Source organism: Azolla caroliniana, unplaced genomic scaffold (assembly GCF_043228905.1).
Source record: "Azolla caroliniana isolate FFs.n. ecotype wild unplaced genomic scaffold, voAzoCaro1.0.p SCAF_3, whole genome shotgun sequence".
Taxonomy (NCBI): Eukaryota; Viridiplantae; Streptophyta; class Polypodiopsida; order Salviniales; family Salviniaceae; genus Azolla; species Azolla caroliniana.
The window spans coordinates 6,438,349-6,465,196 of NW_028230438.1; the positions used below are offsets into that span (position 1 = coordinate 6,438,349).

The following is a 26,848-nucleotide window of genomic DNA, read 5'->3' on the forward strand; positions in this document are numbered from 1 at the left end:
CTAGACAAACATACATACATACACTCCTTTATACTGCAATGACTAGTCATACAAACAATCACACAAGCATGCATGTACTACATATAAATGAGTAGTACTCTACTTACTACTATTACTCATATACAGAGACAAACACAGAGTTCACACACACACACACACACACACACACATACATACATACATACATACATACACATACACACAAACATACATACACACATACATACTATCATACAATCATACAATCATACATAGACATACATACATACACACATAAATACAATCATACATACATACATACATACATACATACATACATACATACATACATACAAATTATACAATCATACATACATACATACATACAAATTATACAATCATACATACATACATATACATGGAATAAGACCAAAATACTTATAGCCTCAAAGTTCCACGGAAGAGGAACATCCACTGATTTCTTCCTTTATTTGCAAAGCAGAAGGAGAAGGAGAAGAAGAAGAAGAAGAAGAAGAAGAAGAAGAAGAAAAGAGAGAAAGGAAAAGGAAAAGGAAAAGGAAAAGGAAAAGGAAGGAAGAGTAGAGCAAGCGACATACATACATTTTCTTGGGTTCCTAGGTAAAAATTTCCTCTGTGTGTTCTCCTCCTGTCTTCTGTCCAAAAATTAGGGTTTAAGGTTTAAGCTTCGTCGGTCGGTCGATTTCAATCTCCTGGTTTCAAGGTATTTTTTTCTCCTTCTCATTTCTCAGCTTCTTTGGCAGAAATTAGGTTTTCTTCGTAAGCTTCTTTTTCTTTTCTGTCTGTCTATGTGATTCCCTGGTCTTCTGTCTTCTGTCAAGAATTCAAGTCCCTAGTTGCTTTTCTTGGTCGATTCAGTTTTAGGGTCCAATTTCTTTTCCCCCCTTCTCTTCCTGAATTTCTCTGTTTGCTATTGAAAATTAGGGTCTTGCTAAGATTTTTAGAAGGCCTAACTCATGACTTCAAGGGAATCTGTATTTTTTTGAAAATCAGGGCTTTCGTCAAGTTATTTGGTCGATTCATTTTCTGCCAGTATTAAGAAACTTCCCTTCTGATTTCCTGTTTTTTCAAACCTCGAGCTTGTTTTAAATCTTTAGATGTATTTAGCTTTGTTGTCGGAAGGTATTAGCCCTTCTGATTCAGTATATTTCTATCTTTTGTCAGAAATTAGGGTTTTGTCAAGCTTTTATGGCTCATCCTGATTCTCTGTCAGTATGTGATTGGTCCATGTTCAAGGTTTGCGGCAAATTTTTTGGCTCTTTCACGCTCTTGGCTTCCATATTTTAATCTGTTTTGTTATCTGTGGAAAATTAGGGTTTTTATTGAGCTTTTTGATGGAGTCAGTCTTTAGGGTTCCCTTCTGGGTCTCTATCATGGTGATATTCAGGGTTTCTATTAAGTTTTGTGGTCGATTTGATTTACAGCTCCTGGGTTCCCATCTATTCTGTCTTTCAGTCTTCTGTTGGAAAGATTTTTAGTCGATCCACCCTATTGTGTGTGCTTCTGATTTTCTGTTTTTGTGCCTTCGGTTGAGTTTTATGGTTGTTGACATTGGATCTCTTCTGATTCTGGCTTTGTAATCAATTCATTCTCTTGGGTTCCCTTGTGACTATCTATTCCTATTCCAAAATTAGGGCTTTGACTAAGCATTTTGTTCAATTTACTTTCCTGGATCTGAGGTAATATCCTATCTGATTCTCTGTATTCTATAAAACATTCATGGCTAATTCACAGGTGCAATCTACATGAAGCTCTAGAGAGACAACATATTATCTTTCTGACTCTTCATTGAGATCAATCATACAAGCTCACACACAACATCAGGAGAGATATTTATCAAAGTATGCAATCATCGTGGGCAGATAATTCGGCAGCTGATCAATTAGCTGCCAGCACTAGCAACACTTCTACTGCTAACAATAACATCACTAACTATAGCACTGTCACTAGTGGAGACTCAGCATCATCTCGTCCAGCAGGCCCGTCTCGATCTACATATATACCTCCTCATCTGAGAAGGACCCATCAAACTAGTACTGATTCCAAACCCCATCCTGAGCCGATAAGTGCTCCTCCTCCTTCTGCTGCTCCTCCAGTAAGAGGAGGAGCATGGAGTGGTAATAGAAATTACCAAGGGGGCAGAACTTCAGCTAGTGGTTTTAGTAGTGGCAGTAATGTTTCTGCGAACAGTATCGGTACCGACGGTTGGCCGAGAAGGTCAGGCTATGAAGGAGGTGGTCGATACAGGGAGGAGAATCCTTTTGCTAATGATGAAGTTGCAGATGAGAGCCTCTTTCAGCAAGAGAATACGGGTATCAACTTTGATGCGTATGAAGATATACCCGTTGAGACTAGCGGAGAGAATGTTCCTCCGCCTGTGAATACTTTTGCCGAAATTGATCTGGGTCCAGTATTGAGTGAGAACATTCGGAGGTGCAAATATGTGAAACCGACTCCAGTGCAAAGACATGCTATTCCTATCTCACTAGCAGGAAGAGACTTGATGGCTTGTGCTCAAACTGGGTCAGGAAAGACAGCTGCATTTTGTTTTCCAATCATTGCAGGCATTTTGGCTTGTCCTCCCCCAAGCTCGAGGCTACCCCGAGGAAGTCGCACTGCTTTTCCACTTGCACTGATCCTTGCTCCAACACGAGAGTTGTCAATGCAGGTTTAGGTTTTGGTTTAATTTGCTTCTTGGTTGCTTTCTTTCCTTTTGGATTCTGTTTGGATTCTGTTTGTTTGTTTTTTAACTGAGTCTATTTTGAAATTGGTTTGGTTGGATCTAGATTCATGATGAAGCAAAAAAGTTTGCTTACCGATCTGGCTTAAGGGTGGTAGTGGCATATGGTGGTGCTCCAATCAATCTGCAGGTAGAGATACATGCCTTAATTATTCTCAAAGGAAGTTATCCAAAGAATTGGTAGAGGTGTGTTACATTGTAATGCAATTTTTTTTTCCCCTTCATCGCACAGCTTGTGTTGTCCTTTTGGCATCTTTACTCTGTAAAACTAATTCAGCAGGAAGTTTTGCCTAAATTCGTAAGAAATTTTCTAGGGCATTAAAGACATTTTCTTTTTGGGCTGATTCTTTCATCTTCCATCTTATGTTCATTTACATATAGCATGGTGTGTCAAGTTTCTTAATGAAGATAAAGTTCACAACAACTTTTGCAATGTTCTTTTGCCTCCAGCTACGAGAAATGGAGAGGGGGGTTGACATCCTTGTTGCAACACCTGGGCGCTTATCAGACCTTTTAGAGAGGGCTAGAGTATCTCTATCTCATGTGAGGTACTTGGCCTTGGATGAAGCTGACAGGATGCTTGATATGGGATTTGAGCCACAAATACGCAGCATTGTGGAACAAATGGACATGCCTCGGGCAGGGGAAAGGCAGACTCTGTTGTTTAGTGCCACTTTCCCAAGGGAAATACAGGTTCTTTCCCCCAACTCTTAAGTAATGGGAATAGGAATTCTGTTATGTGCTGATCTTTAGGACGTGATTAAATAAGTCATTATAGGAATTCTTATCTTTTATTTCAAGGATAGGAATGCTATCATTTCGTACGTGGTTAGATTTATTTGTGGGTGCAATTCATTGTGTACAATCTCAGGTATTTACAAACAGTAATGAATTATCCCACTTGGAATCTAAGCCAGAGCAGTTTGTCTATCTTGTGCAACAATATCAACATGAAATCTTATTGTGTTGTGTTTGTATTAATATTTGTGAAGGAATTTATGAAAACCATATCTTGTCTGTTTGTAACTTAATCTGATAGTATTAGCATTTCATGACCAAAGTTTCAGTGAGGATTGTCCAGGCTCGTGAAGGTAGGCTGAAGGAACATTTCGAGATACATATGCCTTTATCGTTAACATAGTTCGATTTTATGCTGTTTGAAACCTTTCTGTGTGCTTGTCTATATGCATGCATTTCACTTAGTTTTCGAATCTAATCAAGTGTCTAATTTCTCATTGTGTAATTATTAATCAGGTTGGTTGTGTGTATATGTTGTTTTTATTTCAATTTCTCTCGAAATAATTAATTTTATCTTTGTAAGATGAATCTACAAGTTCACCGTTCTGAGTGCAAAAAATTAGGTAAAAAAAGTCCACTGCTCTGTCATTGAAGTATGGCTCTGTATGTGTGGATGGATGTTTCACATGTGAAAAGTAGTAGGTATAGCATTTGTTCATCAGGATGTGTGCTGCTGAAAATATGCTTGTATATTTGAATGCATTATGTACACATGAAATTTTATGTGAGTGCATATGCATGTGTGCTCTTCCATGGCACTACATTCTTATAATATGTGTGGATGGATGTTTCACATGTGAAAAAGTACATAATAGCATTTATCCATCAGGGTGTGTGCTTCAGAAAGTACGCTCGTATATTTGAATGCATTATGTACAATTGAAATATTATGGGAGTGCATATGCATGCGTGCTCTTCCATGCCTATATTTTCTTATCAGAATTTTAAAAGATTGCACTTCTAACCAAAGTTGTAATGATTTCATCCTTTTCAATTTTGTTATTTCATTTCATTTGAGTTTTGGACTTTGTGTTCTTAACTGAAGGTGTAAGTTTTGGAAAAGGAACGACTAGAATACTCTAAGCTAATAAGGTTTAGCCTGGTTTGGCAGAGGCTTGCGGCAGATTTCCTGTCAAACTATATTTTTTTGGCGGTTGGAAGAGTGGGATCTAGTACTGATCTTATTGCACAGAAGGTTGAGTATGTTCCTGATAATGAGAAGCGAAGCATGCTGATGGACCTTATTCATGCACAACATGCCAATGGCATTCAAGGGGTTCAAGGGAAGGCATGTCATTCATCATTTTCTATGATGATAAATGCAAACCATAAATTATTATTGTTATTGACAGGCTCTTTTTCTCCTTTTGATTTGTTAGCAGTTACCTTTAACTCTTGTCTTTGTCGGAACCAAAAGAGGGGCAGATTCTTTAGAGGATTGGCTGTGTCGAATGGGTTTCCCTGCCACGTCGATTCATGGTGATCGTACACAACAGGTATTTTATGCAAGCAGAGACTTTTTCACGGCCATACGTAACACCCATTTCTAGAACTATTGGTCAAAACAAGTATTTACTACTACTGAGTTGAATATTACCTCTGAGGATTCACGAAATTTAGCAAAATGCATTGTATATAACAGGCCTTGCATTGTATATAATTTAAACCATAATATTTTTTGTACTCCTAGGAGCGTGAACAAGCATTACGATCCTTCCGAACTGGGGTAACACCAGTGCTAGTTGCTACTGATGTTGCTGCCCGGGGCCTCGATATTCCACATGTGGCACATGTTATCAATTTCGATCTTCCAAATGACATCGATGATTATGTGCATCGGATTGGTCGGACAGGGCGTGCTGGAAAGTCTGGCTTAGCAACGGCATTTTTCAATGAAAATAACATGTCACTAGCGAGGCCATTAACTGAGTTGATGCAAGAGGCCAACCAAACGGTTCCCGAATGGTTGGCCTCATATGCTGCGAGGGCTAGTTTTGGTGGTGGCGGGGGTCGAAGTCGCAAGTCTGGAGGTGGTGCCAAATTTGGCGGTCGTGATTATCGCAGGGAAGGCAGCAGAGGTGGAGGTGGAGGTGGATATGGTGGTGGTAACTACGGTGCATCAATGGGCTATAATAGTAGTCATGGTGGTGCCAATAGTGCATGGGATTGATTGAGAACTCTTCTAACAGGTAGAAATTCTTCTTTATAAAACAATCTGGGCCCTTCTTTTTCTTTTTTTTGGGGATTATTGATCCGTGCTAGAGTAGTTTGTTCATTTTCTTTCATCACATGTTAGTTGTTCAACAAGAGCGAGTGAGCGAGCATCCACCACCATAATTTTTGGTAAATTTGTATTTTGAAAACAAAGAAAAAGGTTGAGTTATAGTTGTGGCGGAACGATGGAAAAAAGATTAGTTTCATACTCTTATTTAACTTTGATAGGAAGCTTATGTTATGAGCTTATTTTTTTTAATGTATATATTGTTTCTTTTTCCCCTTTTTTTCCTTCGAGATTTCTTAACACATTGTACAAAAGTGATGTTTCGCTTCATCTCAGAAATAAATTATGTAATTTAGTTGCATGGTTTATGAAAGAACACACTAAAAGCACTGCGATACTGAGTTTACTCTGTTTGTCTCTAGTGCCTGTGAAATGCCAGTCTCACGTCGTAATGGTGCGGAAAGAAATCAAGTGAAATTCACTTTAAAATCTTTTCGCTGTCCACAACATTTAATCGTTCTGTAACTGTTTAATAATCATAAAGGTGATGATGAAGTAAGAATCTGGGTAACTTTACATTGTACAACAGTGATGTTTTGCTTCATCTCAGAAATAAATTATGTAATTTAGTTGCATGGTTTATGAAAGAAACACGCTAAAAGCACTGCGATACTGAGTTTACTCTGTTTGTCTCTAGTGCCTGTGAAATGCCGTCTCACATCGTAATGTTGTGGAAAGAAATCAAGTGAAATTCACTTAAAAATCTCTTCGGTGTCCACAACATTTAATCATTCTGTAACTGTTTAATAATCATAATGATGATGAAAGAATTTTGGTAACTTTACTTTGAAAACTCTTCCACATATCCACAACAATCATTCTGTAACTCTTTTCTTCATCTGGCAGAGTTTCTCAACATACAAACGTCCTATCAATGCTTCAAAAAATTCTTGCTGATTGGTGCCTATATGATCTCTCAGAGTGACATTCCTTGGAAGGAATTGGAGTCTCTTTTTAGATAACTTGCCTCAATTCTTGTTGATCTCAGTTGATGGGAACATAATATTGTTGTGGAGAAACAGATTTGACTATTTTTAGCATTGGAAATAAATGTTGGCTGAAGTGTAGATTGCAAAACCTGCTCTATGGATGCTTTTATATGTTGTTGGCTGAAGTGCCCGTGGAAAAGAACTTGTTGGGTGGCAGAAATTGTAGTAGATAAGCTCGAATAAAAGAATGAAAATTGTGCTCAGCCAAACTCTAGTGTTTCGAAACAAAAGAGGCATTAAATGTTCTAATTTGGTGGTTTGGCCCAAGTGATTTTGGTGCAGGAGGTGTATATGCTAATGCTGAGGGATGCAAGTCCTTATCATTACATTGGCTATGTACCCGGGGCTTTTGTGTGTAAATGAGATGGCATTTTTCAAAGCCTTTGACACTCAATTTGAGACCAGAAAGTGCATTCTGATTGAGTTGGAATCATGTCCATTCCAAATGAGTTTCATCTCCTCCCTTCTGCATGACGATGCAGCAATGTAACGGATCACTAATTTTTTATTTTTTTTCACTGAGTGATGAAAAGAATAAAAAGACGATGATTTGTGGATTCGTGTTTTAGATTAATGTTCACAATATTTCATGGAGAAGAAAACCTTGCTATCTTCTGGCCCAGCCAAAGTAGAGTTTCTTTATCCACTACCCACTGAAGTAAATGAAAGCATCATACTGAAGGATAGTTGATTTTATAGTAGTACTAACATAAATTCTTATTAGGATGATCCATTTTTGTCAATTTTTTTTCCAGCACATGTGCAAACATCAGGATGTTAATTAGACATCAAAATAATGGAAATTGTATCTTATGTTGAAGCTTGAGAAGTTTTACTAGAGTTACATCGAAGAACAAATATGCAAAAATGTTATATGATTAACTTTCCTTGGATTGTCTCCAATGTCTACAATTAGCTCATAATGGAGAGTCGCCTTAAAGAATAGCCTTTATAGATTTAAGAAAGCTTTTGATACAATTCCAATGATTAAAGTTATGGGAATAAATGGAAAATTTACTACCAACATGCAAGGAGGGTCCATATATTGAGGATGGAAGAATATGGCGAGGAACAATTGTGTTTAATCATATAGGCTTTGGATCCATAGGAGAATAACCTTAAAGAATAACCTTTATAGATTTAAGAAAGCTTTTGATACAATTCCAATGATTAAAGTTATGGGAAGATATGGAAATTTTACAACCAACATGCAAGGAGTGTACATATATTGAGTACGAAGGAATATGGCGAGGAACAATTGTGTTTAATCATATAGGCTTTGGATCCATAGGAGAATTATCCTCAAGTTAATCACTTTGTAAACCTAAAGATAAGGCCAAACACGTCGTAGTCAAAGAGAATATTGTATTGCATTGTTTTAGATACCTTTCATAACTCTTTACCCTATCCTTATCTTACGCCCTACTCAAGTAAAAGTAGGTTAGTGGCATGGTTGTCATGTTATACTAAAACCAATACAATCATGTTTTTAGATAGTGGAAACCATATTGTTCTTATTGGCAATCAAGGGTTGCCCCTCACATCTATTTGTAATGCAAACTTATATTTCTTAGAACATACTCCAAAAACATAAAATGTGTATCTATCTCATGACTTGACAAAGATGTATGATTTTTTCAAATGATTGTTTCTCTAGATTTTTGCTATGTTCACCATCTTGTTACATAGCTATTATGTAGTTGTAATGTCTAATGACTACTATCTAGTTTGCCTCCAATGAGGACATAGATTGTATGATGGACTTGTTACCCATTAGCATGCACATGAGTGAACTTGCTTATCCAACTCACAAGCGAGAGAGAAATAGGGTAGGTAAAACACAACTTCCAAGTCATTTATCCCAATATTTCATTCCTCCATTTTCTTCTTTGCAAACGACACCCATTTCATTGGTTACTAAAAAGGGTGGGACGATGATGCACATGTCAATTATCCTATATTAACTCTAGTCATTGGATGATATAAATATTTGGTTCCCTTAAAATCAATAAGTTGTTTTGATAATCTCCGAAGCATTCGATTGAAAATCAATCGTTGATTAGCATGCGATCATCTAGTTCATGACATTAAGAACATATCCGCTAGGGCCTAGTCATAGTTTTATACAGACTTTGGCCATGATGAGTTTTTTATCATGTAATTTGGTCTTGCTATTTCTCTAGTACATTTATGATGCTTAAGACTAGTGTACCCAAATTGTTCTAGGGAAGTTTGTCACGTCTTAGAATGATATTCTCATGTATGAGCAACCACATGAGAACATTTAGAGCATCAACGAATGCTTTTGATTTTCTTTGTCTCATGGTCGAAGCTTTCAAATGTGGATTTATTTAAGAAGAAGATGAGTATCTAGGTCATTTTATGATGGCTACTTGCAATATCCACAAGGATCTACCTTAAGCCTAGAAAATAATTACTGAGTGGCCATCTTCTCATATGTTGGAATATTTTCAATGTTTCTATGTTTGGCAAGCTATTCATGATAACATTAACGTCACCATCATATGATTAACTAGTTGAAGAACGATGATCATTCTTTGTTTTGAGGTTATTCACGAACCATAACAAGGGAATCGGTAGTTTTCAACAAGTTTCATAATACTTACAATGACATTTTGTCATAGCGCAGAACCATTGACATTAATTAAAGTTGTAAAATGAAATAAAATAGAAGTGTCGAAAACTCTTGTGCATATAAATTTAGATAAGCTAGAACTTTTGCAATAATGCTTGAATTTTAGGCGCTTTTGTAATAATGCTAAACATTTTCGGCAATGTAATGCATTAGAAAAATGATAATTATGTGTCACATGTTTTATATGTAACAAGTACTCATTTCACCATTTCTTTCGTCACTTCATATAGGACCCTCATATCTTGACCAAATGTGCCATTTCCTTCATGAGTATCATAGGTCAAGCATAAACTATCTTGGGAATTGTGATACATATAAGTTATAAGTTATAACATACGCCCATTTGCACAAAAGGTTTTAATGGGCCACACTTGTACAAAGATATACCTAGATGACTTATTTGTAAAGGTAATATTGAAGTTTACCACTTACTGCTTTGACAGTTGTTAGTTGTCCTAATGCCAAGTAAAAAACATTCAATAGATCATTCCATTATTGGTTTATTATGTTCGTAACTTGCATTTGGAATAACCTTGTTGACATACAATGGATAAAGTTATTGAAACGACTATAGTTACTATCTCAAAAGTACAACCACAACTTGTAGTTAGCATTGTAAATAGGACACACTTGGGAGAAAAGGTGATTGGATAAACTAGTATGAACCCTTCAACCTTAACCATATAAGGAGACAATCTAGGGGTTGATGAGATAACTCTTGCATTGTTGTATCATAGATTTGTTGCCATTCTCAATGTTTGTTCTCTCTCTCTCTCTCTCTCCCCTTAATATGGGTGAACAATCCAAGACAACAAAGAGGACAAGGAGGGGTGACATGTTTGATTAAGGGGGAACTAGAGAAAGATGTGTTGATCATAAAAAATAATGAACATATTTATGGCTTAAAATAGAGACATTGTTGTCTCTGTTGACTGACACAAACGGTCGAACAACTTAATCACTAAGTTGTCCTATCAAAATATTGTGGTTGGAGATGGAATGCTTGTTGACTATGATAATCACTTAATCATTACACATATATTAATTACTCAAACTTCATTAATGCAAGTATGAATTATGAACTTGATCGACTGATAACGATAGATATATAATCTGCGTAAAAGAGAAACAAAACATCCGACACAACATATACTCTAACGACCAAAATTATTACTAATCAAATCATACTGATAATGATACAACCCTCTCGACCCATTTTTATAGGCTACCAAAGAGACTTTTCCAAGATAGTACACTTCCAAGATAGTACACTTGCCTATTCGGTAAGAACCTATGGTTACCTTAACTATTCTATTTCCTTGGCCAAAAATACAATTCGACTACTATCCTTCCACACTCGTCCGACTCTGACTCCGACTCCGACTCCCCTTGTCGACCTTTACAGTTCAGGTAGCCAACCAGCCAATGAGGCTTGTAGGTTAGTTACATAACCTTCTAACAACCTACACCCACTTTACCGTATTTGCGCACACACAAACAAATGTGCATGTGTTTACACATATCAATATACTCACACTTACTCATGTGCACATTTGCACATACCCTTACAACATGACTTTTAACACAAAGACTTTACACTTATCTATCCACGTACCACCACTTCTCCACTCATACACTTACAATCCCATGGATAACAGACCCGAGACATCAAATGATATGATCACTTTTGGTTAGATGTTACATTCCTCACCAAGATTCTAATTCTTAATATGCACGTTTGGATAATAGCAGCTCTTTGACGATCTAGAAGATAATATGCTTATTTCAAAGCCAACGGGGAAGTTAATATCTTTGGTGACATGAATGCTTGTATAAGAAGTTTGTCACTTTATGCACAACAATATTTCATACCACATATCTCAAGGATGCGAGAGGATATATACAAATGTATAATCGCTCTTCTATTTATGAAAAAGATCTGGGGCAATTTGGGAAGTTATTCCGACAAATATGCAACAGTACTAGAATGTCTATTGCAAAGTGTCTTATGGCCCAACTCTAATGGTTATACATGTAGGAAATCCAACGAAAATAATGCGATTGACTATGAGATACTTTTGGATTGCATACACAAATTCTCACATGGTGAATGGACACAAGAACCTGGTCATAGGACGTTATGTATTGACCTCAAATGTATGAAAAGGTTGGAGTGTGACAAGGTCATTGAAGATTATAAACAACTCTATTTTAGCATAAATATTAAACAATGACAAAGATATAACATGGTGCTCATTAGAATGCAAATGGAAAGTTTTCAAGGAAATTATTTTCTCATGCAACAACAAATGTTTTTTGACCAAGCACATAGCTTGCAAAGGCATCTAGAAATGTAAGTTAAAAAAATGGTTTGATAACAAATGTCTTGAAGCTCAAAAGTGTCGTCGAAGTTCGGATATAATTAAGGACAAGGAAAATTATCAAAAGTGGTTGCATGAATACAAAAGAATTAATCAAGGGAAGAGAAGAATATAAATGTTGCTTGACAATTTCTTCAAACATGAGAAAACACATGCATGTGTTAAATTTTGGGGAAATCTAAAGGGAAAACGTGTTGAGAATTATGATGACTTAACTCTTGTAGACATAGTATGAAGCATACGCACCATTCGTGCATTCTCATTCGAGAACATTCTTATCATTCGTGTTAAGAAAAACACCCTCGAAGTATGGTAAATACCATACTTTTGCGCTCATTATTTATTATAAGGTAATTCTTTTAGGGTAAGAAAATTAAGTAAGTTGAGGTAAAAAGTGTAAAAAAAAAACACAATATTGTTTTAATAACATACACATTCGTTTGCAGACGTATGAAAACGAATGTTTGGGCTAACGAACACAAATATTACGTACTATGCTTGTAGACTTATCTACACATTGTAATAAATTATTTGAGTTATCAAAATCCAGAAACATAATGTATTTTGGTTCTCTTTCCAATAGGTTTCCCGTCTACAACTGAAGATGTATGCATATGTCTTAAGAAATTGGTCTCTCGAAAGGCACATTATCTTCTATGTATAAAGGAAATGCTCAAACAAAGGGTAAAGGAAGCAAAAGTGTGGATAAGTAATATGTTTAATCATGCATTACAACATAACATGCCCATGGATTCGACTACGAATTGGATTAAACCGCTATACAAATGTGGAAAATAAATAATATAAAAAATTATTGAATCATAATGGTTGGCTTAGTAATGAGAAAACTATGTTGATGTGTAATGGTATCAAAGGCAAGTGCATGGGCTAAAAAATATAACAAGAGAGCTTATGAGCAAGTTGGCTTTTGGAACACCATGACACCATTGATTACTTTGTCACCCTTTGAGTATAAATGGAAGAAAGTCACTTCAGAGATAAGGGTCAATTTGTTTTGTAGACTTCGAAAACAATTTTTATATACCATTGATTACTTTGTCACCCTTTGAGTATAAATGAAAGAAAGTCACTTCAGAGATAAGGGTCAATTTGTTTTGTAGACTTTGAAAACGTTTTTTATATGGTACCTCGTGATTATATTTGAAGGTGCATGGACGAACTCGGGGTGCCAAGTGATTATGTATATTCTTGTAATTGTTTGAATCTATGAGATGGTTATATCATGTTGTGTGCATATGGGAGATAAAATTTCGGTTTTTTTCTATGGCATTTTTGGTGTTAAGCAATGATGTTTACTCTCACCTATTCTATTTGGTTTCTACATTGATGGATTAGAACAAATGATTGCCAATTTTGTAAATAAGGAAGACATTAAAGTTATCATTAAAAATGTTGTCATCATGCTTTTGATGTATGAAGATGATATGATACTTTTTGCAAATACTTTAGGAGATGCACAAAAGCTTATGTGGGCATTGGTAGCATTTTGTATGCATATAAAGTTGTGTTTCAATAGCTCAAAAAGAGAGATTGTTCTTGTGAAAAGGCAAAATAAGGATAAATCATGCATTACGTACAATAATGACCCACTTGAAACTATTTATAGGTTTAAATACCTTTGCCTTGAAGTTTCCTCAAATTATAATTGGAACAAATGTGCTACCCTTTGCTTAGAGACGGGAAAGACAACATATTATGCATTTGAGAGCACATGCAATCATTGAGAAAGTAAGTGTTGGGTTCTCAAGAAATACATTTTCGACACTTTGTTGATTTTGTTGCTTCTCTATGGGTTGAACTATAGGGCAATAACATCCTTATATTCAGTTGGAAGAGTTTGCAAATGTTTAAAAGGATTTTCTATATAAAGTTTTTCCAAGTCAAGAAACAAATGGCATACATCCTTATGACCATTTAGCTTATGACCATGGAAAGTGTTGTCAAATACATGCTTAAGGTTCAAAAAAAACCCTCACATTGCCTTCTACGACTTGCATGAGATCAGGAAAAAAGATCCAAATGATTACATAAAAGAAACATTTTGTATTCCAATTATATATAAGATATGGGGAAACGGTTTGGAAGATGGGGACACAATACACTTGCTTCACAATGCATCAATAGATTCCTTTCTAAAGGAGTCATTTTTCAAAGACAATGTATCATGATATGAGAAAAAATGTGGAGGCTCATTCTTTACATATTAGACTACATATGTTGCACGAGCATCCCCGAGTCGCCAAATGTCATCCTCAACCAAGAAGGAAGCACATTGTATACGAAGCTCAAGTATGACAAGGAACAAACAACCCCATTCACCAAATCTTGGAGAATAGGAAAAGTTACCACAAAAGCTCAAACACTCGTATTATGATTTTGAATGTCGTAGGAAGATTTTCCTTCCTAAAACGCAAATCATAGTACAACGGTTGGAGACCCTGTATTTTCCTTGATGATGACCTCATGAAGATGCAAATTTGACCATAGAAAACTATGTATGCCATAGATCCTACCTCTTGGCTTGACATAATCCATTTTCACAAATCTTGTCCCATTCACTTGGCTGCATGACCAATTGTCCCTACCAGCTTTAATATCTTATTCATTGAGCTGCTTGACCAAAAATTGCTATTAATAGTAAAACTGTACCACCTAATTAAGCATATCTGCATTTATTTTACCATGTAAAATTATGGACTTCCAATCATTTCACACGTGCCGGTTGGCCAATGAATAAAATGTTTAGAAATGGCATATTTCCAAGGCAAAATGGGAGGATCCCCACAATAGCAAAAACAGTGTACATATTCAGCTTCCAAATGTAAAATTATGAACTTCCAATCATTTCACACTTGCCAGTTGGCTAATAGAAATGGCATGTTTCCAAGGCAAAATGGGAGGATCCCCACAATAGCAAAAAAAGTGTACATACTCAGTTTCCAAATGTCATTAGATAATGTAAAAGTGTTTTAAGATCCTAACGATCAAAAACAGCAAATCTTAATGTACTCACCACATTATACATTGCCACATTCCACGAGCAATTCCATTGGTTTACCCCTGCTCAATCTCATCTCCCACTCAAATTCATAAACTTTGATCACTGTTCACATGTCTCTTATGCATAAAGACATTGATGCTTGAGATGATCATCCTAGCAACACACTTTATAGTTGTGCACATAGTGTAAAAGTGCATTTCATAAGAATTGTATCCACTTCAATTGTTTTGCAGTAATATACATTAGCTACACCCATGCATCTTGCACATATAAAAATAGTATAGTATATTGCCACCTTCGGAATATGTTTCCACTTTATGTGGCTTTAAAATAACTTGTAACCTATATCTAGGTGTAACATTCCTCGATTATGGGTACAAAGGAGTGGTTATAGCTTAAATGCAACCACTGAAAATGTATAGCTCTGAATCTTGAGTTCAATATTTTTGAAATTCAGGCAGGGAAAACAAAGTGTGCTTTCTCTGTAAGGTTTGATAGAGATTTTTCGGCATTATTTAGCATGCATTATGCATTCACCATCTTCACTAAATCGCCATAGACCCATAAGTAAAGAGTTATCATGCCGAATCTTGGTTCGCATTCAATTGAGCTGCAATCATCCTCTCCTTTAGATGGGTTACATCTCCCCATTGGCATAAACTCCACACCTTTTTATTCGTTATCCTGAAAACGTTAATCGATGTATTCAATACTTTCCTCGGAGAAGAAGATCCAGTGGCATGCTGGTAGATTGCCCTTAAAACACCTCCATGAGTAACAACTACCACACGTTCTCCTGTATAGAAAATAAAATGCCAAACGAGAAACAAAAAACTTACTCAAAACATTAGGGAATATTAATATATGCTTCATCAGGAAAAAGTGAATCTTTTTTCCTTAAAATAGAACCATCCAACTTTTAACAAATGGGAAAAAAGACACGACTGATGTTTGGAACAAACCATAATGCTTCTCCGCAATGGTCTCTAAGGCTATCGTTGAGCGCTCTAGCAAATCATTGAGACTCTCCCCGCCACCCTGCCAATTTTTATGCGTCCAAATGAGCTTTCTAAAAACCATGTTAAAAAGGTAACAGAAAAATAATTCACTGAGACTAACCAGACCCTCGGGCCAGGAGCCATGAGAAAAAACTTATAAAGAACTAAATGCATATATGAACACAATAGAGTAGTTCTTATATAAGAGTGATGGTTTATAGATTCATACAGGGATTTGAGTATCCATAAGTCCAGAGGTGAACGCTTTGTATGCCTCTGGTTGAATGAGAGGAGCTTCTTCTCGAAAAAGACCTTGAAGATTGCCGAGGTGCCGCTCACGCAACCCCTCCATCGTGAAAATCTAGAGCAAGAGAAAGATTCTCAAAATTCCAAAAGATTCTTTTTTTGTCCATTCAAGCCCATCAAATGATTTTCTCGAACAGTCGTTTTTATCATTTAGTCCTAGAATTATCATTTAGTTCTAGAACTGTGTGCACTTTCTTTTCTACATGTGAAGAAAAATAACGATAAGATGGTCGAAACTCTTCCATTTTAAAATAGATAAAGATTTCTTGGTTGGAATCAATCAATACAACCCCTCCTCTGTGAATTTTCTGTAACATAATAAGCAAAACTTGGCAGTAAAAAAGCAAAAACAAAAAGGAAACCTCTGAAATGTTGCATTTGCCAGCAATGATGCTTGCCGTGTCCAATGCTCGCTCGAGGTCTGACGAATAAAGAACTGGTGCGAGAGGAAATTGCTTCTGGGACAAATGTTCAGCCACCTAAAGAAGAAACTTCTTCGTCTTTGATAGAGATTTCACAATCCAATAGAAACCCAGTGGCAATAAAAGATAGAAGAAGAAGAAGAAGAAATATATATATATATATATATCAACGATACAAGCGAAAACTCATACCGCATGCGCCTGAAGCTTTCCAGTTTCATTCAAACTTGCGGGACCTTGGCCCTACACAAACCCCAGACAAGCAAAGTTCAGATGCACTTCCTTCTTTCTTTTTCTCTTCCATCCTCCCTCTTTTCTTCTTTTCAGCTTCCTTTCTTCACTCTTTTCTTCTATCTTCTTCTTTCCATTTTTTTCTTTTTTTTTACCCTTCCTTCCTTCTTTCATCAATCATCTTTTCTTTTGAAGGCTGGCTAATCAATGCCTAGGAAGTCTTCATGATCGGCAATTAGCTTCACCAATCACTTTCTTCCTCTTCTTTTTTCTTTTCAGACTCTGTTATTTATTCTTTCATCATCATCATCATCATCATCATCATCATCATCATCATCATCATCATCATCATCATCATCATCATCATCATCATCATCATCATCATCATCCCCAATATCTTTTTTTTCTCACAAAACATGAACATAGAGACAATCACTCATAGACATAATGAGCACAAGCAGAGACAAACATGATGAACGTAACACACACACACATATAAAGAGAGAGAGAGAGAGAGAGAGAGAGAGAGAGAGAGAGAGAGAGAGAGAGAACAAAAAAGAAAGGACCTGCATGATGCCTGCAGCGTTGCAAGTGGTCTCGCCATGGCGAACAGCAATGAGCTCGCACACGTTCTTTTGCAACACTGCCATCTCTCTCCACAAAAAAACACACACAACACTACTACTACTCTGTTTCTCCAAATCGCCCAACAAAATTAGAAGAAGAAGAAGAACTAAAAGATAAAACTCTGTTTTTTTGTTTTTGCTTCCTTCCTTCTTGGATTTCCTCTGTTTTTAGGGACCCCCAAATAATAATAATAATAATAATAATAAAAGAACTATAAGTGGCATATACTTTGAGATGATGCCATATAGCCCTTATTTCCTTCCACTTTTGATAGCCCAACCAACAACATCTTTTGGTTCGTTCGGGTTCACTCGCACATGGCTTACATTTTCAAGTTGCATCTATAGACCGCTTCATTGCGGACACATGACAAAAAACTGACAAGCAATCGAAGAGAGTAATTAACCACTCTAAGCAATCCATGCAACACAATCTCCGTCGATATATATATATATATATATAAGATTGATTGACAGATGGATAGATAGGTATTGCATCGATTGATTGACAAATAGATACTGCATCGGTTGATTGACATATGGATAGATAGAGATTGCGTCGATTGGTTGACATATGGATAGATAGATATGACATCGATTGATTGACATATAGATACTGCATCGGTTGATTGACATATGGATAGGTAGATATTGCGTCAATTGGTTAACATATGGATAGATAGATATGGCATTGAAGCTTGATCCTCGTTATTGTCTCTGTCCTATCCCATAAATCACAATTGTCCTCCATTGAGCAAATGAAGCAACAATCTCCATATATATATGTATATATATAAGATTGATTGATAGATGGGTAGTTAGATAGATATTGCATTGAAGCTGTAAATTTGAGAGAACAACGAGTTCGACCCTCATTGTGGTCTTCATCCCATCGCAATCGTCGTCCATTGAACATAAAAATGATGTTTACCTTGGTGTGGCCTATCTATCCCATTAAATTGCCATTAATTGATTGTCCTCCCATGTTCATCCATCCACCCTTTGTGTGCTTGTGTGCTTGTGTGCTTGTGTGTGTGTGTGTGTGTGTGTGTGTGTGTGTGTGTGTGTGTGTGCGCACACACACACACACACATGTAGCTAAAGGAGTTCTCTCATCACTCTTGTTCTTTTCAATCCACTCTTTTCTCTCAATTTTCTCCTCTGGTGTTTGATCTTTGAGTTCTCCTCTAGTCTCCGATAATTGAGATTGTCAAAGGCTAACTATGTGGTTTAGCTTTGTTCATAGCTAAACCACATACGTGGCTATTTACGTTTGAGGTAACATTTTTTCTCAAGGTTTGTTTGGAAGACCATTTTGATTGCATATATGCTACTCATGGATTCTCCGCCATGGGAGACAAATCTTAACTCGGTAGTTCGCTTTGCATGAGGAGCACCAACATCATTATTACTTGTGCACTTCGAAGATAACATTCACCTCAAACGTCGTTCTTTCTTTGGATTTTGGATTTTGGTATAGGGCTACTCAGTTCAACCAAACAAGAGCAAGAGGCAACATTTGAGAGCTCGGGAAGGGAGCAAGAAAAAGGTGTAGGGATCCTATATTAGCAAGAGATAATGTAGTTGTTGAATGTAAGTGGGCCTCGCCTAAATGGTGTCCTTTCATTAGCATAATTGGATCCCTAATATTGTCCCTCGCATACACTATGTTAAAAGGGTTTTCTTGTTATAACTGAACTTGCATTGATCGCAATCTAATTTTTGTCAAGTCATTGGAAACAACCAAGAAGAGGTTGAATCCACTATCAAGTGCCCATTCCACAAGTCTTCATCAACCATGAGCGTCCATCCAATCCACAAATGTCATTCATTGCATGAAGGCAATCCACAAATGGGTTACATGAGGTGACTGCACAAAGGGAGCCCACAAAAGAATTGCATTGAGTCAATCCATGAAATGGTTACACGAAAGGGGATTGCACAAAGGCAATCCACAAAATAATTGTGTGAAGGCAATCCACGAAAGGATTACATGAAGTGGGATTACACAAAGCAGGGACATTCCTTGAAAGGGGTCCCGAGCCCACAAAAGCTTTTCAAGTGTCACATTGTGAGAATCTCTCCAACAACATCACATCTTCCCTAGTTCATATTCCTTGCAATCCTACTCAAGTATCGCACACAAGCACGTTTATGTGACAATCAGGGCAAGAATTTGACAGGTGTCATTCTCGTCAAAGGTCATTTTGCTCGTCAAAAACATACACATACTAAAAATGCCCGTTAAGTGACATATAAAGTTTAAATTTCTATTTTTCATGTGTAAGGCCCTTACAAATTATGCTTGTCAAATGACCTGCTAAAATTATATTTTCCATGTCATATATATGTCATTTATTATAGATACTATGAGTGTATATAATAATATATTTATACTATATGTTTTTTTTCCAAAAAATTATATGTTTTTTATAACACACTTTAAATAATATCATCATCATCGTGTAATAATGATATACATATATTCTCAAATATTTATTCTTTACTAATAATATTAGTTGAAATTGTAAATAATAACCTTTATTAAATACTTTAAAAGCGTAAACTCTAGGTTTGATTTTAATGTTTTAAGTTTTATGTTAAATCTAAATTTTTTAATTACCTAAACTTTTATGTTAAAACAAAATATTGTTTTCCAAAAAATAACCTTTTTTTCATATTTATAAGTTAAAACATTAACACAATATTTATTTTATGTATTTCATTATCTTTGTGAGGTAGTTATGGGAATGGGCTATTTGCCCCCCCATTTTGGCTATTTGCCCCCCCCCCCCCACCCCAAAAAAAAAGAAAAAAAAAACATTTTGGCCCCCTAACAAAGAGAAAAACTTTTTGGCCCCCCTATTTTTGAACGCGGAACTAGATGACGATGATGGGGAAGGAAGGAATTCCTCATCGTGATTCTTATAATTATTGGTCTTATTGATCACTATATGGGTTTCTGCCATGGATCCACCAAAACTACAGGCAACAAATGAGGGAAGAGGAAGAAGAAGAACACGTTGAAGATGGAGATGGAGATGTGAGTGAGTGACCAAGTGAGCGTTTATTTATATATATATATATGCATCCACCAGAGAGATTCTCTTCTTTCACAAAAGTGAGTTCTCAAGATCAAAGGAGAGTCTTAGAGATGTCTTAGAGAAGATGATAGATAGATCTTAAACCAGTGGTTAAGTTTTGATGTGAAGCATGTTTTTAGAAATCAGGGAAAAGAGGGCCTCTCAGCCCCATAGAACCTCAATTGGTTACATGATGTTTTGATCGATCTTGAATATCTCATTTTGTGGCCATCTTAAGGTCTCCATTGGTTAAATGAATTTCTAGGAATCTGTAATATCTCAAACACGATGGCTTGTGTTTCGCATGAATCTCTTATTGTAAACCATATTCTAATTTTCCCCTTACAATAATGTGATGTTAATAGTATGCCAATGCAAATTCATTGTCTTCTATATCATTTAATAACATGTTCATCATTCACCATCTTTTGTCACTTATATTTCAGTTTTGTTTAGCAATATTCACTGTTTGTTAGTTGTCTCTTATGTCTGGTGGTGGAAACAAGAAACACGCAACTGAAATAGGTCTAGCTATGTCCATGGATCAAACAAAGCATTGTAACCCGAAACTTCTCTAAAGATACAACTTATGAGTCACGTAGGCAATAAAGTGGAGAATGTTTATATCTTCTTTCCCAATAACACTTACAACAATACCTTGTTGGAACAAATCTGCTTGTCTAAGACAAAGGCAGTCGTAGACTAGAATTTCCAACAAGCTTATTCCCCAATGAATGATAGGGCATAGTTAAGTACGAGGTCCTTTGTTAAAACCGTGTTCCTCTTCCAGCGAGAGGATGCAAAAGAGATTAAACCAGTGACTTGTCAAGTGATTTGGTTGTTGTTGTGAAGTACCAAATAGCTAAAATGAGTTATATTAATGGAAGTCAAATACAACCTTCTTGGTATTACAAAAATAAAAATAAAAATTTGATAGTTCTCACCTCAACCAAAATGTTTTTGTGATATATATCAACTATTACACTTTACAACCTCATAAAAAGGTTTATCAACTATTACATAAAAAGGAATCGTTCTCAATAACATTCTTAGTACTGCAGGGGCAAATAGCCAAAATGGGGGGGCACATGCATATTGCAAGTGCGTGCATTGTGACCAGCTTGATCACATTTGGAACATTTGCGACCGGTAGAGTACTCAAATAGTGACTTCTCCCTTTGGTTGGCCTTTTTGTTCTTCGACCCTGCAAGGCGACCTCGCTTCCTAGTTACCACCACTGGATTGGAGAGAGATTGCAGTGGTGCCTGACTTGCTTCATCCAATCGTGTCATGAGAACAACAACCTGGTCATCGTCAGTTTCATACAATCTTTGCTTGATTTTCCTCATCAAACGCTTTATGGGAGACAAACATGGCTCAACTATAGAGGTGTGTTGAACCATTGAACACGCAATCAAGTTCCATTGACAGTGAATATCTTCAAGATGGAATCTTTCATTTCTTTGGATGCATCTCAAAATGTCATGACAACATGGGACACCAAAACTTGATCGAAACAACCCCGTATATTCATCACCATAATTGTTGTCAATAACTTTCTTGTACTACTCCAATAACTTGTCTAATGCGTGTTTGGATATCTTCTTTACTAGCGGCAACATGAACTCGAGTGCATGTCGATGTGCCTGTGTAGACTTGTCATACTCCATTTTGGTGTTCAATTCCGTCAACTGTGTCCAATAGTAAACGGATTTTCTTGAATACAGTGAGTAGATCATTATTTACAATGCCTAAAACCCTCTTGACAACATAATGGTTGCCTTCAATGCGAGAGGTGTAGGTCATTCCAAAGTGAGGGAAGCGACCAATCCAATAACGTACAATCTTGTCTTTGTGAATCAGCCAAGTCTCGTATACATACTGCACCAACGCATCGTGACTTGGTCGCCATTTCATTTGAAACGTGGCCCAGTTAGCCTCAAAATCTAGCTCGCTGGAAGAGTATAGAAGCTGGTTCCAGTCGTCCATATAGGCGTTTGTGTTGTCGGTGCTTGCAAACTTCGTCGTTGCATAGGCCAGAATGTTTTTGTTGACATGCCAGATGCAAAGCAAATTCTTTGTAGAAGGGAACACGATAGCAATTGCAGTCATCAATGCAAGTTCTCGATCAGTTACAATTACTAATGGCTTTGTCACAAATTCAAATGACTGCAATGCCCAAACATACATGGCTTCTGTCTCATTGCATATGAACGCAAATCCAACATTGAACGTACTATTTGTAGCCGTAATTCCAACGATGTTGAGCAACGGCATGCCAAATCTATTCGTTTTGAAGGTGCAATCCATGACAAATACCACATTGAACCGTCTGGCAAGATCTGCTGACTTTTGATGACAAAAGAAAAGGCTACTGATTGAGCCGTTCGAGTTCACCTTGGAATTGAAGATAAAGTCGCCAGTGGAGATCTCATCGTATAACACTTGAATTGGCGAGCGCCCTTCAAGAAACTCAACTCTTGCAACCACTTTTTTGTTGTGGATTTCTTTCCTGGTGGTCCATTGATTTCTGGTTTTTTCTCTCAAGTAGGCCAAAGTTGAAGCCGCACCAACTCCAGCATTTGCCATGTCGCGAACAATGGTTTTTTCTGTATCAGTTAGTCTACGAGCCATTGATATACCACCAAGATTGTCAGAAATAGGATGATTGTGTACAATAGTTGCCTTTTTAATAGACCACTGTCCCGTTTTCTTCGAGAAGTTTGCTCTAATGAAGAATGGGTGGTTTAGCCAAAATAGCCAAAATAGGGGGGCCAAAAAGTTTTTTTTTCTTTTATTTTTTTTGGGGGGGAGGGGCAAATAGCCCATTCCGTAGTTATGTTTATTTGTGCATCTTTGTGCACTTTCTATAGTAATGAAATGTATAACAATGAAGCATCATATAGAGCTTTTCATTATTAAAATTTGTATGTCAAATGACATCTTTAAAAAATGCATGTCAAAAAACTTTAATACTAACCCGTCAAATTTAGACCCTGGTGACAATGTTTATACTTGTTAAATGTGTCGAACGTGTCAAACATTATTAAGTGGCAGTTCTGAATTATACATTACATGTAGAATACTCAAGTCAATTCTAAAACATATTCGAGACATAAAGTACACATTTTTTAACAACTATGAGTTAAACCAACATTAACACACTTAATCTACTACACCAATTAATAATAGATATATTCATCCTATGATAATTGCTAGATAATAAATAGCATGCAATAAAGCAATTTAGCAATGCATGCTTAGCGATGAGTGATCTAGATATGGAAAATGTGCATGCTCCAAAAAACCTCCTTACTTCTTGTTGGTGTTGTTTCATTATATTTCCTACTTGTTCATTGCATTCATCGTGTAAGCAATGGAGTTTGTCATCCTTCCAGGTTGAGTGCACCTCCAGACCAACCCAATGAGAATCTATATCATCGTAATGTCGCAACTCTCAATAGGTGGTTGAAATTCATCATAAAGAGGAGTATGGGTCATCAATCTACATAAGTTGTGGATAACCGTGACCTTGTTCACTAGCTCCATAGTATTTGATAAAACAAAGCAAACTAGTTTTGTTGAATATAGTTTGTTGGAGTAAGGTCTGGTTGAGGGCTCGAGTACGTATCGTAGTGACTTATGTGTGTTTAAAAGAAAGAGTGTCTAGGTTTCTACAATCTCGCAAAATGTAACTTTCTACATATATCCTATGAGCCCTACAAATCATGGGACACCACATATGTATTCTTTCATGAAAGAATATGCTCCATTGCTATTAAAATTAAAGTGGCGAAAGGCAATATACAAAATAGTCCAATATTACAATGAATATTGCATAGTCGTGTTGAACGACCCTAGCCAACCTTTCATCACCATAACTTATTAGTTCAATGGACTATTTGTCACAAGATGAGATGACGAAGCATCTCAGATATACAAAGTTATGGATCGATTGAGCAGGTTGTCTTAGCATTGCTTAGTCCAATTTACATCTTTAGTATTATTGGGCTTGGCTTCTTAAAATGGGTACTTACCATTACACCATGGTCTTTTGGAATAAATTCCCTATAGACATTGGAATAGAAGATAAATTTACAAAGAATTCTTAATGAAATAGGCTTTTTGGGATTACTATGTAGATCAATTGGGGTAGGAATATTGTTCCACCATAGACATTGGAATAGAAGACAAATTTACAAAAAAATCATTATGAAATAGGTTTTTATTGATTAGTATGTAGATCAATTGGGGTAGGAATGTTTAGAGATGAAGCTAGCAAGGGCTCCTCGGAGTGCCGAGGATTCGTCCGGGGCATTCTCGGGGAACATGTGGAAGCAGTGCCCGACTCCCTTGGACTCGAAGTACTCCACGGAAGCGGCCAACGATCCGGAGGCCTCGGGCAGGCCAGTGTCCCGGAAAAGCCGGAGTGTCTCCACATATTCGGCCGCGCCAGCGAGTAAAGGGTCGCTGTCGGCCGCGGCCACGAGCACGGGTACGTCCGGGAGGTCGTGGATCGCTATCGAAGACTCAGGATGCATCGGGTTCATGAGTGGGTGCCCGAACTGCGCACCCTCCGGTAGGGCCGAGGTGTGGTAGAATTGCACCCTAGCATTGCTAAGGTTGGCCGAGGCCGGGTCATAGGCGGGCCTCTCTTGAGGGAATGCCGGGTGCACGAGGAGTAGCCCCGCAATGGCCTTGCTGCCAATCTCTCCCGCCACGTAATGGACCATTGTCCCGCCCGCACTCTCACCGGCCACGAAAACCCTCCCGAGGTCTCCAATGCTTGACACCCACGGGTCATCGGTCTCCGAGAGCCACCGGAACGCGGACACCCCGTCGTCGTATGCGGCCGGGAGCTTATGTTCGGGTGCGAGGCGGTATGAGACCGACACCCACAAGCACCGCGTGGCCAAGCACATGGCGCGGCAAAAGCCGTGGGTGTGCGGGGCGGCTGGGCTGCCCACGCAAAAGCCGCCCCCATGGAAGTGTAGGACAATGGGCACTTTCTCGGGGGGTTCCATGCCAGAGAAGGTGGATTTGGGCCGGAATATGCGGGCCCACACGCCCGTGTCTGGGTCAACGACCACGTCTCGAGTCGCAACCCCGCTCTCGAGAGTGCCATAGGAGGATGGGACATAATGATCTATGCACCTCTCAAAGCTACCATCACTATACAAGGTTAGTACGCCTTCTTGGTGCTCCACCACCTCTCTCTCCGGAATACCCTTGGTCTATTATACATACCAACAAACAAGCAAACAAACAAATAGAGTCATTTTCCTTTCATAGAAGCACCAATACATACATATTTAGTTAGCTACACAACCAAATACATAATGAATCGAGGGGTATTAGTCATATACCATTATATATTTGTCTCCTTGCCTCATCTGTTCGCCCGCCTTAAAGTTGTCGCCGTATCGAATCATGTGTTTCTTTTTTGTGCGGTTTGTAATCGCTACAAATTACGGGGTTTTGCCTTGTCCTTTGTTTTGATTCCTTTTTCCGATGTTCCCCGTTCTTTGTCTCTACACCGTGCCCGTGTGGTCTAGTTTTTGACCCTTATCACCCGTCTCAAACCTCAGACAAGGAGCAATTGGTACACTTATTCAAGCCTCTGCAAAAAACAATAAAACTATGTGGGTATTATACACCTCTATTATGCCACAATGTTGTATCTCAAACTAATGGCGTAAAGGTTTTAAGTGATTGGTTTTTGTGCAAACTAATAATGATCATGGAATTATCTATACACTAATGGACATGTCTAGATAGGGCTCATATCTCTAAATTGTCTCTTGTTTATCCTACATATAATCATGATCCTCTCCTTATATAGAAGTCCTATGTCTTATTATACTCATGCCTATTATTAATTCGTTTATTGACCCTTCAACTATGTTTTGATGTTGCAACAATACGGGTCTCTCTTCTGGATATTTTGAGTAGTCAAATCATTCTTGAGGATTATCGATTCATTTTTTTTAGAAGTTCAAACATTATCTGCGGCTATAAAATTGCATGCAGACTTTTCCTTCACAACATTGAAAGATGAAGTTTCTTTTGTTGTTCCAAGTTGCAATGTTTGGGATTGTTCGTAAGTAAATTGCCTTGACTATCGAGATCTTGTTACCAATACAATTGGCTTTGATCAAGTTGGTCAATCATAATTAAAAGAGACTTTCAATTGGAAAATAGTGAGTATAAAAGCTACGTTTAACCAAATATAAGAAGAATGGCAATATATTGGGATAGTCAAAAGCATTCTTTTCTTTTACAACTCTTTCTTAAAGG

General features: G+C 37.3%; 4 protein-coding genes across 6 annotated transcripts; 1 reads left to right on the top strand and 3 right to left on the bottom strand.

Moving 5' to 3' along the window:
- The first annotated feature begins 491 nt into the window (after window positions 1–491).
- LOC147866059 (DEAD-box ATP-dependent RNA helicase 37-like) lies at window positions 492–6,049 on the top strand. 3 transcript variants are annotated; one of them, XM_087316423.1, is made up of 7 exons: window positions 492–618; window positions 1,753–2,686; window positions 2,805–2,888; window positions 3,209–3,451; window positions 4,668–4,844; window positions 4,939–5,052; window positions 5,247–6,049. In XM_087316423.1, the coding sequence occupies exons 2-7, from the start codon at window positions 1,862–1,864 to the stop codon at window positions 5,724–5,726; spliced, it is 1,923 nt and encodes a 640-aa protein (XP_087172549.1). In that variant the 5' UTR covers window positions 492–618; window positions 1,753–1,861; the 3' UTR covers window positions 5,727–6,049. The 3 variants fall into 3 exon arrangements, with proteins under 3 accessions (XP_087172549.1, XP_087172550.1, XP_087172551.1); XM_087316424.1 differs by having other exon boundaries at window positions 608–721; XM_087316425.1 differs by lacking the exon at window positions 492–618 and adding an exon at window positions 904–1,697.
- Window positions 6,050–15,368: 9,319 nt separating this feature from the next.
- LOC147866060 (phosphoglycerate mutase-like protein 4) lies at window positions 15,369–17,563 on the bottom strand. The gene is made up of 6 exons (XM_087316426.1): window positions 17,409–17,563; window positions 16,804–16,854; window positions 16,552–16,668; window positions 16,113–16,244; window positions 15,848–15,923; window positions 15,369–15,681 (listed from the first exon to the last, which is right to left on the bottom strand). Exons 1-6 carry the CDS (start codon window positions 17,490–17,492, stop codon window positions 15,464–15,466), a joined length of 678 nt encoding a protein of 225 aa, XP_087172552.1. The 5' UTR covers window positions 17,493–17,563; the 3' UTR covers window positions 15,369–15,463.
- Window positions 17,564–22,210: 4,647 nt separating this feature from the next.
- LOC147866061 (protein FAR1-RELATED SEQUENCE 5-like) lies at window positions 22,211–23,185 on the bottom strand. The gene has a single exon (XM_087316706.1). The coding sequence runs from the start codon at window positions 23,183–23,185 to the stop codon at window positions 22,211–22,213; it is 975 nt and encodes a 324-aa protein (XP_087172832.1).
- A 1,310-nt stretch (window positions 23,186–24,495) lies between these two features.
- LOC147866062 (putative carboxylesterase 6) lies at window positions 24,496–26,360 on the bottom strand. The gene is made up of 2 exons (XM_087316427.1): window positions 25,918–26,360; window positions 24,496–25,785 (listed from the first exon to the last, which is right to left on the bottom strand). Exons 1-2 carry the CDS (start codon window positions 25,981–25,983, stop codon window positions 24,796–24,798), a joined length of 1,056 nt encoding a protein of 351 aa, XP_087172553.1. The 5' UTR covers window positions 25,984–26,360; the 3' UTR covers window positions 24,496–24,795.
- Between the last annotated feature and the right edge of the window lie 488 nt (window positions 26,361–26,848).

Coding starts and splice junctions, on each gene's coding strand:
- LOC147866059 (XM_087316423.1), top strand. CDS start 1,862: ATGCAATCATCGTGGGCAGATAATTCGGCAGCTGATCAATTAGCTGCC. Junction 3,452..4,667: donor CTTTCCCAAGGGAAATACAG/GTTCTTTCCCCC, acceptor CTGGTTTGGCAG/AGGCTTGCGGCAGATTTCCT. Junction 5,053..5,246: donor ATGGTGATCGTACACAACAG/GTATTTTATGCA, acceptor TTGTACTCCTAG/GAGCGTGAACAAGCATTACG.
- LOC147866060 (XM_087316426.1), bottom strand. CDS start 17,492: ATGGCAGTGTTGCAAAAGAACGTGTGCGAGCTCATTGCTGTTCGCCAT. Junction 16,245..16,551: donor GCAAATGCAACATTTCAGAG/GTTTCCTTTTTG, acceptor CTCTTGCTCTAG/ATTTTCACGATGGAGGGGTT. Junction 15,924..16,112: donor TTATGGATACTCAAATCCCT/GTATGAATCTAT, acceptor AAAAATTGGCAG/GGTGGCGGGGAGAGTCTCAA.
- LOC147866061 (XM_087316706.1), bottom strand. CDS start 23,185: ATGGCTCGTAGACTAACTGATACAGAAAAAACCATTGTTCGCGACATG.
- LOC147866062 (XM_087316427.1), bottom strand. CDS start 25,983: ATGATTCGATACGGCGACAACTTTAAGGCGGGCGAACAGATGAGGCAA. Junction 25,786..25,917: donor AAGGAGACAAATATATAATG/GTATATGACTAA, acceptor TATGTATAATAG/ACCAAGGGTATTCCGGAGAG.